General features: G+C 41.7%; 1 protein-coding gene across 1 annotated transcript in view; it reads right to left on the minus strand.

The window, feature by feature from the left end:
• Positions 1 to 8,668: 8,668 nt before the first annotated feature.
• LOC115100881 (sorting nexin-2-like) overlaps positions 8,669 to 15,988 on the minus strand; it is a 50,086-nt gene continuing 42,766 nt past the window's right edge. Inside the window, exon 5 of the mRNA XM_029619909.1 lies at positions 8,669 to 9,159. Coding sequence (XP_029475769.1) covers positions 9,109 to 9,159 — 51 coding nt within the window. The 3' untranslated portion in view covers positions 8,669 to 9,108. The remainder of the gene's footprint in view (positions 9,160 to 15,988) is intronic.

Here is a 15,988-nt window from a genome sequence, read left to right on the forward strand (position 1 = left end):
TTAGCATGCACCATATGCAATCTGCTCCCTCATTACCACCTTACCTGCCTCCCAAAGATGTCAGGATGAACATCAGTGGTGAGATTACCGGTATATTCCACATACTCCCACCATTTATCCTTAATATATCCTTTAAATGTTTCATCAAAGTACAAAGATGGGCTTTGCAGTTTTTGGACAACAGTGCATGCCTGGATACCATCTTGGAGAATCATCTTGAGAAAATCTGGTGTTCAAAGTTTTTCTTAAACTGAGCTATGAGTGTAAAACTACTGCATGGTACTAAAGATAAAGCAAAAGTAGGAGAGGTACAACAGGCCATTGCACAGCCAGGAGAAAAAGTTCTGGCAGTAATGTCAGAGGAAATGTTGCAACAAAATTACAAAGGGAACAAATGGCTTTTTAAATTGCAGACAGCTATGGAAGAGAAAGTTTAGAGACTCACATGAGATGGATGGAGGCCATAGACAGAGAATTTTAGGGCAAGAGGACTGGATGACAGGCAGAACAAATGATTGCTGAGCTACAAACAAAAAATTTGCAACTGGAGAAAATTTACGCATTATTAGCCTGCCTGAACTGGTGGCAAATACAGAGTTACTGGGCCTGATCAAAAAATGGTTCCCGTGTGCATTGTGTCTTGCTGCACCTGAAGACCTACAATATGCAAGAGAGCTCATCGTGTAAGCGTTCAACAAGAGAAGACAGGAAGATCTCATCCTGTGATTACCAGAATTCTTAACTGAGCACACAAAATGAAGCTTCTTCAGGTCTTCCAAAAGGCAGAGGACTTGGAATATAACAGACATAAGCATCATCTCTTCAATATCTTCTCAATGCACATGGTTCCCCTTTCACAAGGATATGGCACTGCTGTGCACAGCATTGCATAGAAAAGGAATCAAGTTTGCTCTGATCTACCTGGCAAAGCTGCGAGTACATCATAATGGTAGTGTGAGGCTATTCACCAACAAGAAAGAAGCTACTGTGTTTCTGAACTAAATGAAGTTGATGGGTGAGGTTTGTTGCAGTGGCACAGTTGAGGTTAGCTCTCAGCTGTGAGTAGCAGATGTATGTCCTCGAGTAAAACAAAGGATGGAGCTGAGCATTTGGAACTATTATCAGTTAAAGGCACATTTTCTGATTGCTTTGATATGTTTTAAAAGATTTTCTTTCAATTTTTGCCTCAGAGTACAGAGCTTGATATTAAATGATCTGTTGTAAAATGTTGATAGATTGGATGTTGATAGATTGGATGAAATGCTTGTTCTCGGTAAGGGGGAGTTCAATTAGGGAAGAAATACTCAAGAGGTAAATGTGGTGGGGAGGTACTATTTGTAACAGATTTCAAATGATAATGGAGTGTGTAAGTTAACCTGTAGTAGTTTGCAACTTTAATGGTGGTGTGCAGAAACAACGCATCACTGAGTGTTTGTATTTGCAGGTGTTCTCTTTGGAAAATGCAATAAAAAAAATGTATATGTAAAGCCTGTTCTCCTAGGACAGCAGGATGTTAGTCCTCATATGGGGGTGACATTGGATGGAGCCCGGCATGGAAATCATCTGTCAAAGTTTCTAGAAGCTTTGACCTGCACACTGAGCATGCCCAGCATGCCATTATCTGCACGCCCATGAGAGGTCCCCCTTCAGTCTCGAAACCAACATAGAAAAATACGAGCAAAAAAAATAAAACAACAAAAAAGCAGGAAAACCCAACTCCACGGGGAGACTGACGGGATTCCTGAGGACTACCATCCTGCTGTCCTAAGAGAACACCTGTTACAGGTAAGCATCTGCACTTTCTCCTAGGACAAGCAGGATGGTGGTCCTCACATGAGGGTGAATACCAAGCTCCAGGCTGTCTCCGTGAATAGGAGAGACCAACAGATGCCAAACAAGGTGCCAACAAGCACAACACAACTGCAGCTCTGCTGGTGGACAGGAGACTGCCTGGCATCAACTAAGGGCACTAGGCTGGAAGAGTTGGGTTCAGGTGTGGAAAAGATTGTGCAAGACGGACTGACCAAATGCACATCTTTGTCCAAGCAATAATGAGCCGAGAACATGTGAAGGGAACTCCACATGGAAGCCTGACAAATTTCAATGATGGGATCTGCTTGCAGATGAGCCACAGACATCGGCATTGCCCGCACAGTGAGCTTTGATGTGGCTAGCCAGCTGAAGGCTCGCCTGTGCATAGCAGAAGGTGATACAATCTGCTAGCCAGTTGGATAAAGTCTGCTTACCCACTGCCATGCCCAGCCTATTGGGATCAAAGGACACAAAGAGCTGAGTGGACTGTCGGTGCTTGGCTGTGCATTCTGAGTAGAAAGCCAAGGCCCTCTTGCAGTCCAGAGTATAAACAGCTGGTTCCCCTGGGTGGGAATGAGGCCTGGGAAAGAAGGTGGGTAGAACAATGGACTGCTTGATGTGGAAATTGGTCACTACCTTAGGCAGGAAATTCGGGTGCATATGCAAGACCACATGATCATGGAAAAGACATGGGTATGGCAGGTATGTGACCAAGGCTTGAAGCTCACTGACTCTACGAGCCAAAGTAATTGCCACTAGGAAAATGACTTTCCAGGTAAGGAACTTCGGATTGCAGGAATGCAGTGGCTCAAAGGGAGGACGCATGAGCAGTGCCAGGACAACGTTAAGGTCCCAGGACACAGTAGGAGGCAGAAGAGAGGGCTTTAATTGAAATAAGCCCCTCATAAAACAACCCACCAAGGGCTAGCTGGTATTGGTGTGCCAGCAATTCCTCGATGGTACACACCAACTGTGCCGAGATGGACTGACTAAGCTGGTCTGGAGCCCTGACTCTGAAAGGTGCCACAAGTACTCCAATGGTTTGGGAAGGGGGCATTTGAATGGATCCAGTGCATGCCCTGCACACCAGATGGAGAATCGTCTCTATTTCAAACTGTAGGACTTCCTAGTGGAAGGCTTTCTAGAGGACCTGGGAGTCACTGACCAAAAGGCTCAGGGGCTAGTGAATTATGCTCTCAACATCCACACTGTGAGGGCCAGTGCCCAGAGGTTTGGGTGGCGAAGGGCACTCTGGTCCTGAATTATCAGATCAGGAACAGTCCCCAGCCAAATGGGGTCCCTGACTGACAGATCCCGAAGGAGAGGGAACCAGACCTGTATGGGGAGGCAAAAAGATCCACATCTGGGGTACCCCACTGATGGAAGATTCTGGCCACCACCCCCGGATTGAGGGACTAGAGGTGTGCATCCGTTTTCCACGTATTTGTAATCTGCAACTTATTTTTTGCTATCTGTTAAATACATGGGGAGGCGAAACGCATTGCGACTCCCCACGTATTTAACAGATTTCTGTTTTATTTGGCCTAAATAAAAATTAACCCCCCCCCACCCTCCTGACCCCCCCAAGACTTACCAAAACTCCCTGGTGGTCCAGCGGTGGGGTCCGGGAACTCACTCACACCCTCGGTGCTAATTTCATCATGGCGCCGATAGCCTTTGTCACAGGGGCTACCAGTGCCATTGGTCAGCCCCTGTCACATGGCCATCGGCGCCATCTTGTGCTACCATGTGATAGGGGCTGACCAATGGCACCGGTAGCCCGTGACATAGTATGGGCAAAGGCTATCGGCGCCATTTTGAGTCCTGGCGTTGGACGGCAGGTCGCTCCGGGACCCCCGTTGGACCCACAGGGACTTTTGGCCAGCTTGGGGGACCTCCTGACCCCCACAAGACTTGCCAAAAGTCCAGCGGGGGTCCGGGAGCAACCTCCTTGCACGCTGGCCGTCCGATCCCAATACTCAAAATGGCGCTGATCACGTTCATAGTGAGGGCAAAGGTGATCGGCGCCATTTTGAGTATTGGTATTCGCACGACCATGCGGGCAAGATGGCGACCCCCCCCCTCCTCCCCGGGTGTCCACAGATCGGGGCATAGCCTGAATAGGGCTGGTCAACCCGAGAGAACAGATGCCGGATGGCGATCTGTGTGGCTCACCGAGCCTCGGAGACCAGAGACTAAAATAAAGTTTTCTACCTTACCTTCTCTGCACTTCCCGGTCTCCGGCTGCAGGGGGAGAGGGGAATACCTTCACCGCTGCACTCGGTATTGCACCCGCTGCCTCTCAGCCATTCAGGGGGCTAAGTCCACCCCGGGAACCGGCTACCGGACAGAGGCTTACCTCTGAGGGATCTCTGAAATCACCTCAGGAATTCTCGACTGGGGGATTGACCCTTAGGTATCACCACAGGAGAGCAGGGCTCGTTTTGTAGAGGTAAGATTTTCTTTCTTCTTTGGTTTGGAATTTGTCTAACGCTGTGCAAGCGTGTGTAGAGTCCCAAACTGCTAAGAAGACTGAGAAATACTGAAGAGCAGAGCTTCCTGCATGGGTATATGTAGTGCTGATGTCAGATTGAAATCTGACTGTCTCCAACTGCTATCAGTACACTATACCCATTGGTCCTGAGTCCATCTGCTACACACTAGGAAAAGTAGATTTTAAGACCCATGTGCGGGCATCCATGTGCACACAGTTGCTGGCGCATGCATATGGACGCGCCAATTTTATAACGTGTGTGGTTATGCGCATTTATGCATGCATGTTATAAAATCAGCTATCCATGTGCAAAATGTTACTTCGACACACATGCGAGCGTGAATCCCATCTCAATCGCGTAAGGGGGGGAATTTTAGTAGGGTTGCGTGGTGACGCGATAGGCCGGGTTCCCTGTTCCCTCCCAGTTCACCCCTGTAAAGGAGCAAATTTCCTAAACCCTCTACCTAACCTGCGTCCCTTTTACCCTACCATCCTTGACCCCTAAACCCCTGCTGATTACCCTAGATATTTATTTTAAGACTTACCTGCGGGCCATAGCAGCAGCAGATTACACGTTCATCCAATCCTGGCGTGCTCTTCTTCGCAACACAGACTTGCTGACGCTGTTCCAGTCCGCACGTTCCCCGCCCCGGTCCTTTTCTCCTAAACCTTCATTATTCGTGTACCGGGAGACACACACATGGCTGTGGGCGCATGTCCCAGTCAAGTGCGAATCTCCCAGATTGGCTGCGCGTAGGCTTTTAAAATTCAGCCATAAGTTCATATGGGATTTGCAACTATGCTGTCTAAAATATTGCCCCACATATCCTTATTAAAGCAGTTTAGTTATATTATATAATTTAATATTTTCTTCCTTTGCTATTTACAATGCAAGAGGCATGCACAATTCTGCTGCCCAATTACAGAGATTTATATTTATACATGTTTATTAAATAAATACACAAGAAATTAAAACAGCCATAATAATAAAAAAAAAAAAGGGACATCAATTATGACATAATATAATTGAGTACTAGGCTGACTTCTAACTCAAGTCCACAAAACAGGAGGAACACACATCAGAATTTAAGGAACAAAGGGAATAAAGAAGATATGTAAAGCATCTTCAGTTATTGTATTCACATCCTCAACATCACTTAAAACCAAACCACTGACGGACAGTCCTCTCTTTTTCATGACTTGAAGAATTCAATGACTTCAAGGGAAAATGAAAATACCACACATAAGAACATGCCATACTGGGTCAGACCAAGGGTCCATCAAGCCCAGCATCCTGTTTCCAACAGAGGCCAAAACCAGGCCACAAGAACCTGGCAATTACCCAAACACTAAGAAGAACCCATGATACTGATGCAATTAATAGCAGTGGCTATTCCCTAAGTAAACTTGATTAAAAGCAGTTAATGGACTTCTCCTCCAAGAACTTATCCAATCCTTTTTTAAACACAGCTATACTAACTGTACTAACCACATCCTCTGGCAACAAATTCCAGAGCTTTATTGTGCGTTGAGTGAAAAAGAACTTTCTCCAATTAGTTTTAAATGTGCCACATGCTAACTTCATGGAATGCCTCCATGAACACAGTGTTCATATACAGTATTTTTTTTCCTGAGAAACCTTGTATCTTATTTTTCACTGTTCTTTACATTTTATCTGTTGAAATTCCTTAAATCCACATATCAAATTAATCAATTATAAGCATCAATTTAAAATCCATTTTGATTGGACTTTTATAGTAATTATGGAGTAAGGTACTTGGCTAACACCGAAATATATATATATTTTTTTTATTTAACAGTGCAAACAGGTTGGCATATTAGTTGCCATGCAAATTCTTAACCTTCCAAAGCTACCACCTGCTGTCAGAAAAGAGTACCACTCTAAAATACTCACATTATAGGACTATGCAATATTACCAGTAGATGAAACTACAGCATGAAAAGTGCAGTAAGTCAGGGAAACACTTTGCACCATGAAGACTGAGCAAGAGTCAGAGAAAAAAAAGATAGACAGGAGGAGAAAAGGATGGAATACATAAATGATACAAGGTTAAGGAAAGAACAGGAAATAAAAATAAGAAAAATAAAGGAAATAGAAGCGAAAGACAATAAAATGGAGAAAAGAGGAGGAGATAGATCAGATGAAATGAAGGTGATGACAAGTGTGGAAACCAAAGAAAGAAAAATTGGAAACATTTATTTTATCATTTTCTGTCTGTTTAAATTTACTACCCAAGTTTCATGCCAAACTACACACAATTCTTGTGTAGGATCTATACAAATTCTTCAGAGTAAAATATTCTCTACCAATGACTGAGTTTCAAGCTGTCAAAAACTTTTCCCAGATAATTTTGCAAGGCCACAGTATGCCAACATCACTATACAAGGAAATGAACTATATTTGCCATTTGGTAAAAGTTGAAAAATACAAAATTGGTACTGTGCTGTTTTGGATGAAAAGCTTGTATGCCACATACAACACTCTCTTAAACGTTAGTTATTTAATAAACTGAAATCTGGTCTTCCAAAATATATTTGTACATCATGTGACTGAACAGTCAGACTTTGCTATACGAAACCCTCTTTTCAGAACATATTTGTTAGAACCCAATCAGAATACTATAAAATGGAACCATTGCATTTTTCTTTCAGCTATCAGTTTTAAAAATGATTTGTAAATATTCTAGTACAATCTTATACTGTCTGAAAGAGGGCTTTTGATAAATGTATGAGTTCTATTGAGGCATCATAACAGTAACATTTTACCAACTAATAGCCATAAGGAAGAATATTTTACCTAAAACAAAATATGCTATATCAATTTCAATCTCTAGTACATTTAACAGTAAAGATGTTATGAAAATGGATTACTAAAACCACGTGTTTGGCTCTGCTTAAATACTTTGGCTCCTTATCCAGTTCAAGGAACATATTGGAACATCAATTGTTTTCTTTATATGAACTATTGCCATGATTGTACTTCTGCTTGGCACTTTAGATCCACTAAGAACAATGAGTTTTTTTGGACTTTGTGTGGTTTGTCTAGATAGCATAGGAATTGTAGGTTTTGTCTAAAGAGAGGAATTGGGACATCATTCATGACTATAGCCAGGCACAGATTTTCCATTAGGCAATGTAGGCAAGCAGCTTAGGGCAGGGGTAGACAAGCTTTTAACATAGGGCCACATTAGTGGGTCTGCTTGCACTGGCGCCAGGGTGCATTCACCACCTTAGAGCTCAAGCTGAGTAATGGGGGAGGGGGGGGGGGAAGGCATGTGTTTCCCTGTTGCAAACACAACCCACTTAAAAACAAATAAGGAATGAGTAGTGGCAGCAGATTTCTTTTTTGTTTTGTAGGCAGTAACAGTTCTCTGGCAACATTAAAAAAAATACGAGGATTTGTAATTCATAAACAAATGGTCTAATGTTTTGTTTGTTAAATAAAAGTTGTCTCAGAAGACACCCAAGGAGATAAATCTCCTTTACAAAAATAAATAAATAAAAATTTACAATCAACACAGCCTTCCTCCACCCTATATTTCTCCCAGAATCCATTCAAAAACCCCATTAAAAAAAAAAAAAAACACAGGCAACTGGAAAAAAACTTCACACATTTCTCCCAGACCTCACTACCATACAGAAAAATTTTCCATATGGCAATAAACAAAATTAGAGACACTTTTTTCTAATCCATGGAAGCAGCAGAAACAGTATCTGGTTTAGCAGCAGTGGCACTGGTGACAGTCTTAGGGTGTTCCTGCTCGGCAGTGGCCAGTGGCAAAAGAAGGCAGACAGTCTTAAAGATCAGCAGTCCAAGGATAGCTCTGGTTTTCTCTGTGGATGTCAAAGGGCCAAAATGTCTGCTGTTTATGACACACAGAGGCACACTATGTTGGGCCTTTGATGATGTCAACATGCAAAACAATGGAACTCTCTCAACCAAATTCCACTCAAAGGATTAGGATTAAACACGAGCAGGGCCAGCATGTGTGGCACTTCTTATAGCTCACTGCTCTTCCTGATAACATAGGCAGGGATCAGGGAATGAGACAGTAATTCTGCATTTTCAGATATGCCATAGGGGCCGAATTAAAGTGCTCCAGGTTTGGCCTGCACGTCAGTTTGCCCACCTTTGGTTTAGGAGCCCTTCCCCACACAAGGCAGTTCATTCTCTCAAGCACCTTTTCAGACTGAGCAGCAGCATCCTGTCGGACTTGTCTCCTTAAAGGAGCGGGACAGTGGCATTCAGAGCACTGTAGAATTACCTAGGCTTGGTCTGGAAAAAATGCTTAATATTTTTCATAAAATACTTCCATGTTAAAAGCAAGACAGACATGAAACTATTCCACAAAGGTACATCCCTTTATTACTGGAATCACAAAATCATGATTTCTGTACAGGAATGTGGAAGTGAACATCAATAAATGCAACTTTAATTGTGTTTCATAAACATCAGGTAAATAACATAGAATGAATTATAAAGAAAAAAATAAATCTTAAAACTTTGTCTTGCACTGCACCTTTCAATGCAAGTATTAAGACATAGTAGTGCTCAATTCAGCAAAATATTGCAGAACATCATGCCACAGTCCATTTAATTCCAAGAGGGGCAGGACATGCAGCTGTGTTAATAAAATGCTGTAGTATATAAAAAGAAGCCACATCTTAATAAAATATAGTGGTTTATTTGAATGATTTTTTTAAATGCAATTTTACTGAAGAATTCAGCTTAATAAGGATCAGCATCCAATATAGTATTCTCACATGGTATAATCTTCTTCCTAGGCAATGGCTTTGGCTTCAGGTAGAAATGCTTCCCAGTATTTTATTAGCTTGGGAAAGAAAAAACAAACATACATATAGTTAACCTAAAGAACACATTTTTTAGCAATTTCAGTTGCATATGTTTGGCCAAACTAGAGGCTACAGTAAAGTATCTAGCAGTACCAATGTTTACACTCTACAGCCTATTAAGAGCTAAAAAAATTACTTTTTAAAAACGTTATATTCAATTCAACCCTACCGTCATATTTACGTAAGAGCTGAAGTAAAGTTGCCAACCTGTAGTAGGTGCAATCCAAAGTCAGCAGGGTGACACCATTCAACAGCTTTGATACAGAGCATCTTCTAGGACATTCAGGAAAAGCATTTTCTGGCTATAAGTAGGACTTCCTGCACAGCTACTATTTCACAGAGTCCCTCAGTCCTATTATTCTTTAACTAATATATAACTCCAGCAAGGGACAATGGAGAGTACATGGGACTGATTGTGCTGCTCTCCTGTGAGAGAGTATCTGTTACAGGAAAGCAACTTTACTTTATCAAAGGATAAGCAAGATGACCAGTCACATATGTAGAAATCCCTAATGAATGATTGCCTTCAACAGAAAAAGAAAAAAAAAATTAAACCATCAATAGATGTAAAGATTTTTGTTGGATAAAATCTTGTTTTTACGCTTTTTCAGAAAACATTCTATTACAAAGGCAGCAACCCAAATGAAACAGGCCCTATGGCAGATCTTCCCAAACCTTTTCTGGGCACCCCCACAGCTGGTCTGGTTTCCAGGATATCCACAATGAATATGTATAAGAAACGTTTGCATACACTGGATGGAGAGCCGGAGTCTGCAAACTTATTTCATGCATTTGGATATCCCGAAGACCCAACTGTTTGTGGGGTCCCCAGGATACATCTGGGAAGCCCTGCTCTCTGAGTAATGGAGTTGGATTGTTCCCCTCAAATAGACCAAATCCACTGTCATGTCTACAACAGTGTACTTTGATTCTGCATGTCCAGTGTTGGGAATTGCCCAACCAAACTGAATTCTTAATGGACAGCTTCTGAAGGAAGGCATGGAAACCAAACTGTCTTGGCCAATAAGGAGCTATGAATTCCTTGGTCTGAGTCTTAAGATATTTTTGATCAGAGGTACTGAAGGATATGTCCCCCAATGAAGAATGAAGGCATCTGAGTCTAGGTCAGGAATTTCCTGTTCAGAATGGGTATGATCAGATCTCTCTCAGGTGTATGCCACTCAAAACATCTTGTTTACTATATTCTGATTTAAAGACCACTATGAGGATTGGAGTCCAACTGAGTGTGACTGCCAGAATATTCTTTTTTCCTGTCAGGAATGTGGGCTCTGGTTATCACATGACAGATGGCACAGGTCTGTAACTAGATAGTTTCCTGACAGGAAGGAGTGATCCTGCTCCCCCCTTACTTATTCAGTAGAACGTGGCTGACTGTATAATAACTTTGTGGGCCACTTGATCTCTTGAAGACTTTTAAGCATTCATCATAACCCCAGAAAAATGATGTGATCTCTCTTTTCAAGTATAGACCAAGGGTCCTGGGTGTGAAGCCCTTGCATATGAAGTCCCTAGCCCATGCTGAAAACATCTGTTGTCACAAAATTTGATGATGTAGAATGTAGAAGGGTAACCACTATGTCCAGATTGTCTTCGTGATTCCACATACCAGTCTCCAAGTTCTCCTGTAACAGTGATGTGCTCCTAAAGTCCTTGAGTGCCTCGATTCCAATGGAACTTTAAGGCCCATTGAGCTCGTCTCGTATACAGATGTGTCATGGGCATGACATGAACATGATATGAAGTCCAAGATCTACAACATGCCCTTGGCCAATGTCTGCTGAGTAACTCCTTCTGCTGTGGTGCTAAGTCTGTAATCCTGTTGTTGAAGACAAAGGCTTTTGCCTGGGAGTAGTGGCTAGTAGAGCCCCAATGAATTCCAACTGGGGTGATGACTTAGGTTTGATTTTGTGTCATTTATAAAAATCACTCAATTTTAGTGCCTGGATGATGCCGTGCATGTATATGATCAGCCCTATATGAGATATACTCTTGACCAATCTTTCAAACAGGGAAACACATGAACCCCAATCTTCCAAACATTTTTTGAATGCCCATGGTACCAATGCTAGGCCAAAAGGCAACATACAATACTGAAGATGGGACTTCCCTAGAACAAAAACACTTCATGTGACTGGATATTTTTTCAAGGCCCTTAGGTCTAGGACTGGATGGTGGTATTCTGTTTTCTTCTGCACCATACAATACTTGGAGTAAAATCCTCATCCTCTTGCCTGAGGTAGGGCAGACTTTACAAATTTGATTTAAACATTTTTTTTAATTATTAAAAAAAATGTATAGCCTACACTATCTCCAACACTAAGCTCTGGAATTCATTGCCAGAGATGTGGTTAATGTAACTGAGTTTAAAAAAGGTTTGGATAAGTTCCTAGAGGAAAAATCCATAAACTGCTTTACAGCAATGAAAAAGCAATAGCAGCATGTGATTTGTATAATGTTTAGGTACTTGCCAGGTACTTGTGTCTTGGATTGGCCACTGTTGGAAACAGAATACTGGGCTTGATGGACCCTTGGTCTGACACAGTATGGCATATCTTATGTTCCAGGCAGAGTACAAAACATACATAAAATAGGCCATCCAAAATTACTATAGGAAGGAAAAGTACTCTATTTCCAAAAATTCCTTAAGTAAGGGAAGAGATGAAATGCTTGCTTTGATGGGCGCTTTGATGGAATTTTCAATAGGGATACTCTAATTTATAATCTGGAGAACCCAGCGGTTGGAGGTTAGAAGGTAATAGCGGTTTATGTAAACCTTAGCTTAACATATTGTTTCCATGGATCTCTGCTATGCTGAGATTGCATAACCCTCTGTGGGCTTTAAGATCAACACATCGTGGGCTGCTGGGGATTCCCTCACTATGATCTACTCAATTATTGGAGACTGGTGAAATGGCTCTCTCAGTGCAGGGCCTGTTTTGTGGAACTGCCAGAAACACTGAAAATTTCACTTGTGCACAGTGATTTAAGCTTCAACTAAAGGCACACTATTTTCAGCAAGCCTTTGAACACGAGAGTTAGAACACTTTGTTCGCCCGATTGGCTGACTTACTCTTTTACTGTCATTAAAGGATCATGCAGGCTGTGTATGTTTTCATGTCAGATTCATGGCTGTATGTTTTTAGATAATGAATGTTTTGATGTTCTCTGAACATTGGATAGAGCAGCTAATAAATCCTTTTAAACAAAACAAAACAAAAAAAACAGGAAGATTAACTGCTATAGAGACTGAAATTCTGGCTATAAGTTCTGGATCCAATCCAAAAAATTGTCCCAGGTTTAGACTGGGTTGTTGCTTGGGGTTTTGAGTCTTTATATGTAAGACCTCAAGGTCTGTTGCTAATGGGAATGAGTGGATGGAGGAAGTCATCTCTTGAGGAAAAATGTTTCCTCTGTGGCCCAGCTCCATCTCTTTGATTTGAAAGGTAGTTTGACGGTGGTAACAGAAGGTCTAAAGCACAGAAAAGAGATCTTTGATGAGATCCATTGCTTCCTTATCTTGTCCTCAAAGAGATTCTCTCCACTGCATGGCATGTCTGCAAGCTTGTCCTGTACATTTTCTCTCATGTCTGCAACCATGAAAGCCTGCAGGAACCAATAGCCTGGTAAAGGCTCTAGATGATGCTTTGAAATCATCACAGGTCAAGCAGACCAGATATTTTCCACACTCCTCATAGACATTCGGTCAGCAAACAAACTTGTTTTTCTTGAGAAATGTTTGTGCCCCTCCCAGGATAGAATGCATGGATTCAACCATGTACAGCTGACAGGATGTTAAGCAAGACTGAAGCATATTCTTTCATTCTCTGTTTTCCCATAAAGATCTAAGAGCTCTTTTCAGGCTGAATTTGACCACAAACATTTGGTAATTGGACTGTCAAATCCTTCAGCAGTTTGGACATATTTGGTGTCTGACTTCTTTACAACAGGAAGTAATGAGAGTGGGATCTCCCCCATTCATCCTGCAGACATTAGTGGAGAGGCACTGCCACCAACTCTTTAGGGGCATTGACATGTTTGAGGAGGCCTTGCAACGGTGCCCTGGGCTCACCTCAACTTCTAAATTAAAGAGAATGGCCTCATCCATTCTGTGAACAAAACCTGGAAGGATAAATCTTCAGAGGAAACCTATTATTCACCCACAGAGTAGAGGAAAAGGATCAGGGGGCGATCAGGGAAATAAGATTATTCTGGACCCCAGGACTCTTAAGACTCAACCATTATAATGAAATATGGTAGCACAGATCCTTGAGCATAGGCTCAGAAAGTTTATAAGATGACTGCTTGGGCACCACCACCAAAAGTTGCTAGATAGCTGGCAAGGTTTCCCTCTCTGACGCTTTGACACAGTGCCATGGTGAAGGTCTCAAAGACCTGTTCAAATCAGCAGTGCAGTTGGTGCTGAGGTGCTTGGTGATGGTAGCTCCACTTTTTGAGGTGCTAAGTGACAACCTCTATGATCTTGTTGTCCAATTTTTTCTCAAAGATTGCAGAGACCAACACTGGAGTGGTCTCAATAGGAGGGGACAGGTCCACCTGGATCCCCAAATGAGATGTTCTGATGGCAGTGGTTCAGACCTTTGGACACTAACATGACTCAGTCTCAGTCTGGAAGGATGAGCTCACCTCCTGATATAGTGAGGGCAAGTAGCTAGAGATATATCCCTGAATTGACTTGTACACCCAAAGGATATCAATGCCAAGGTTTCACAGCCTTAGTCCTATGCTCAATACACTCTTCAGATCCAAGCTTGATCCAGAAGAATTCTTTTCATGGGCAGAGTAGGAAGGTTTTTTGTTCCTGGAACTGTGCTTCGATCTTTGCTGTGAAGATGAGTACACGTGTCCCTTCAGTGCAAACTGATCAACAGTACTCACTGTGGCTCCTGGGTCCTCTAGAATTGATTCCTTTGGTGCTGGTGAGGTAGTACCGGCATTTTAGTTTGCAGAGATGATAGAGTAACTTCATTCTCCATAAGTTGGCTCTAGCCCCATGCAAAGCACGCATACCTCATAATGGTTTGTGCCGACATCTTGTGATTGTGTCCTTTATTTACTTTAATGAATGGAACTTTGGGAGGAGTTTAGGACTTAGGATAATGCACCATATAAGTGTTTTTAAATAAACTGTAATGGGGGAATATTTTGAAATCACTGGCCTTCACAGCCATGGTATGGAAAACAGAAGAAACAAAACCTAAGGATGAAATCTTTGAGTGAAAACTTGACCAAGACTCCTTAAAGCCACAAGGGAAAAACTTAGGACCAAGTAGTTGTGTCAAAAAATAAACTATACTTCAAAGGGCTGAAAAATCCTGCCTTAAACTATGGAACAGGAATAGGGAAAAGGCAACAAGAGGATGCCCTATTTGTAAAAGAAAGTTTATCAGTGAAGAGAGGACATACCAGAGAAAGACCTACAAATACAACCACTTGCAAAAACAAGAGTGAGGGGACTCAGCAAGATGTCAGCAGCATGAAGAATCAAATCTCATATAACCAGAAAAGCTTTCCCCGAAGGCACTGGTTGGCATCATCATAAAAGTGTGACTGGTCATCCTACATGTCCTTGGATAAAAAACGTTTAGAGAAAAAGCTAGTGGTTCACTAGTTTGAATATTTTATAGAAATTGGAAAATGTAATTTCCCACTGCCCTAGATAATGCACGCATTTTACAGGACATCTACTAAACCTTGTCATTCACCATCCCAGAAGCAGTTACAAAACACAGATACCAGCACTTCTTGCTAACTAGTACATCAAGCCCCTCTCTCAAGGTAAATTTCTGTTTTTCATTACAATGTTGTTTTATTAAGACAGCAGTGTTGCTCCCGATCTGCAACAAGCCGTCTGCTTGCAGTAGGAAAGCACACACATGGATTTAATTATGTCAGTCTTGCTTTGCTCTAATGCAGTTGGGAATTAGCTTTAATGCTGTAAACAAGAGAGTGAAACATGTGACAAATTTGGTTTAAAGTGATGTGTTCACTCAAAACTAGACTTTTTCAGTAACTTCACTATATCAGTTGGCCTGTTCACTTTGGTTTTGTGCTCTGACATTCAGAAGATAGTAAAGAACATTTATAATACACTGAGATTTTTGCTTTTAAATGAAGGAAAGAATGAAAACAATATGTTGCTACTCTAACAGCTCAGGAAAGGAACATAAAAATAGTTATTACAGATGCTACAAACTAAAAAGATTTAACCTAGTTATCTTATATATGCAACAAAATTAAAATATGTATCAAGTACAAGGGCAAATGAGTGCATAGTATGGCCTCCTAGTGAAGGCAGAGAAAAAGAGAATAACAAAACTCATGAAAACATGGGATAAGAACAGAAGATCCCAATTTGCAAAAAGCTGAAGGGAAAGCAAGAGATTAACTGGGGTCTATGGCAATGCACCAGGAATAAAAATAGGCAAACTAGATGTGCCTTACAGTCCTCATCTGCCATCATATTCTATATTTCTAGTTTCACTTGTGTAAGGATGAGACAACACTAGCAGCAGTCCCAACAGCTGTTATATTTAAATTAAGAGAAATCCTAACAATTAGCTGTTGAGTCTCCAGCCTCTTCCAGTTAGAAGCAGACAGCTTGACCACAAGGGAACTGCATAGAATCTGCCTGCAACAGAGGCATCCTTTTTTGTTTACATGAACAGTGATTTTCCTTATCTTTAAAAGGAAAAAAAGGAATCCTTAGTGCAAAGAAAGATGCATTAATTCTAGTTGAAGGTAACTAAAACAAAGCCGGAAAACAGA

Source organism: Rhinatrema bivittatum, chromosome 1, assembly GCF_901001135.1.
Source record: "Rhinatrema bivittatum chromosome 1, aRhiBiv1.1, whole genome shotgun sequence".
Classification (NCBI taxonomy): domain Eukaryota; kingdom Metazoa; phylum Chordata; class Amphibia; order Gymnophiona; family Rhinatrematidae; genus Rhinatrema; species Rhinatrema bivittatum.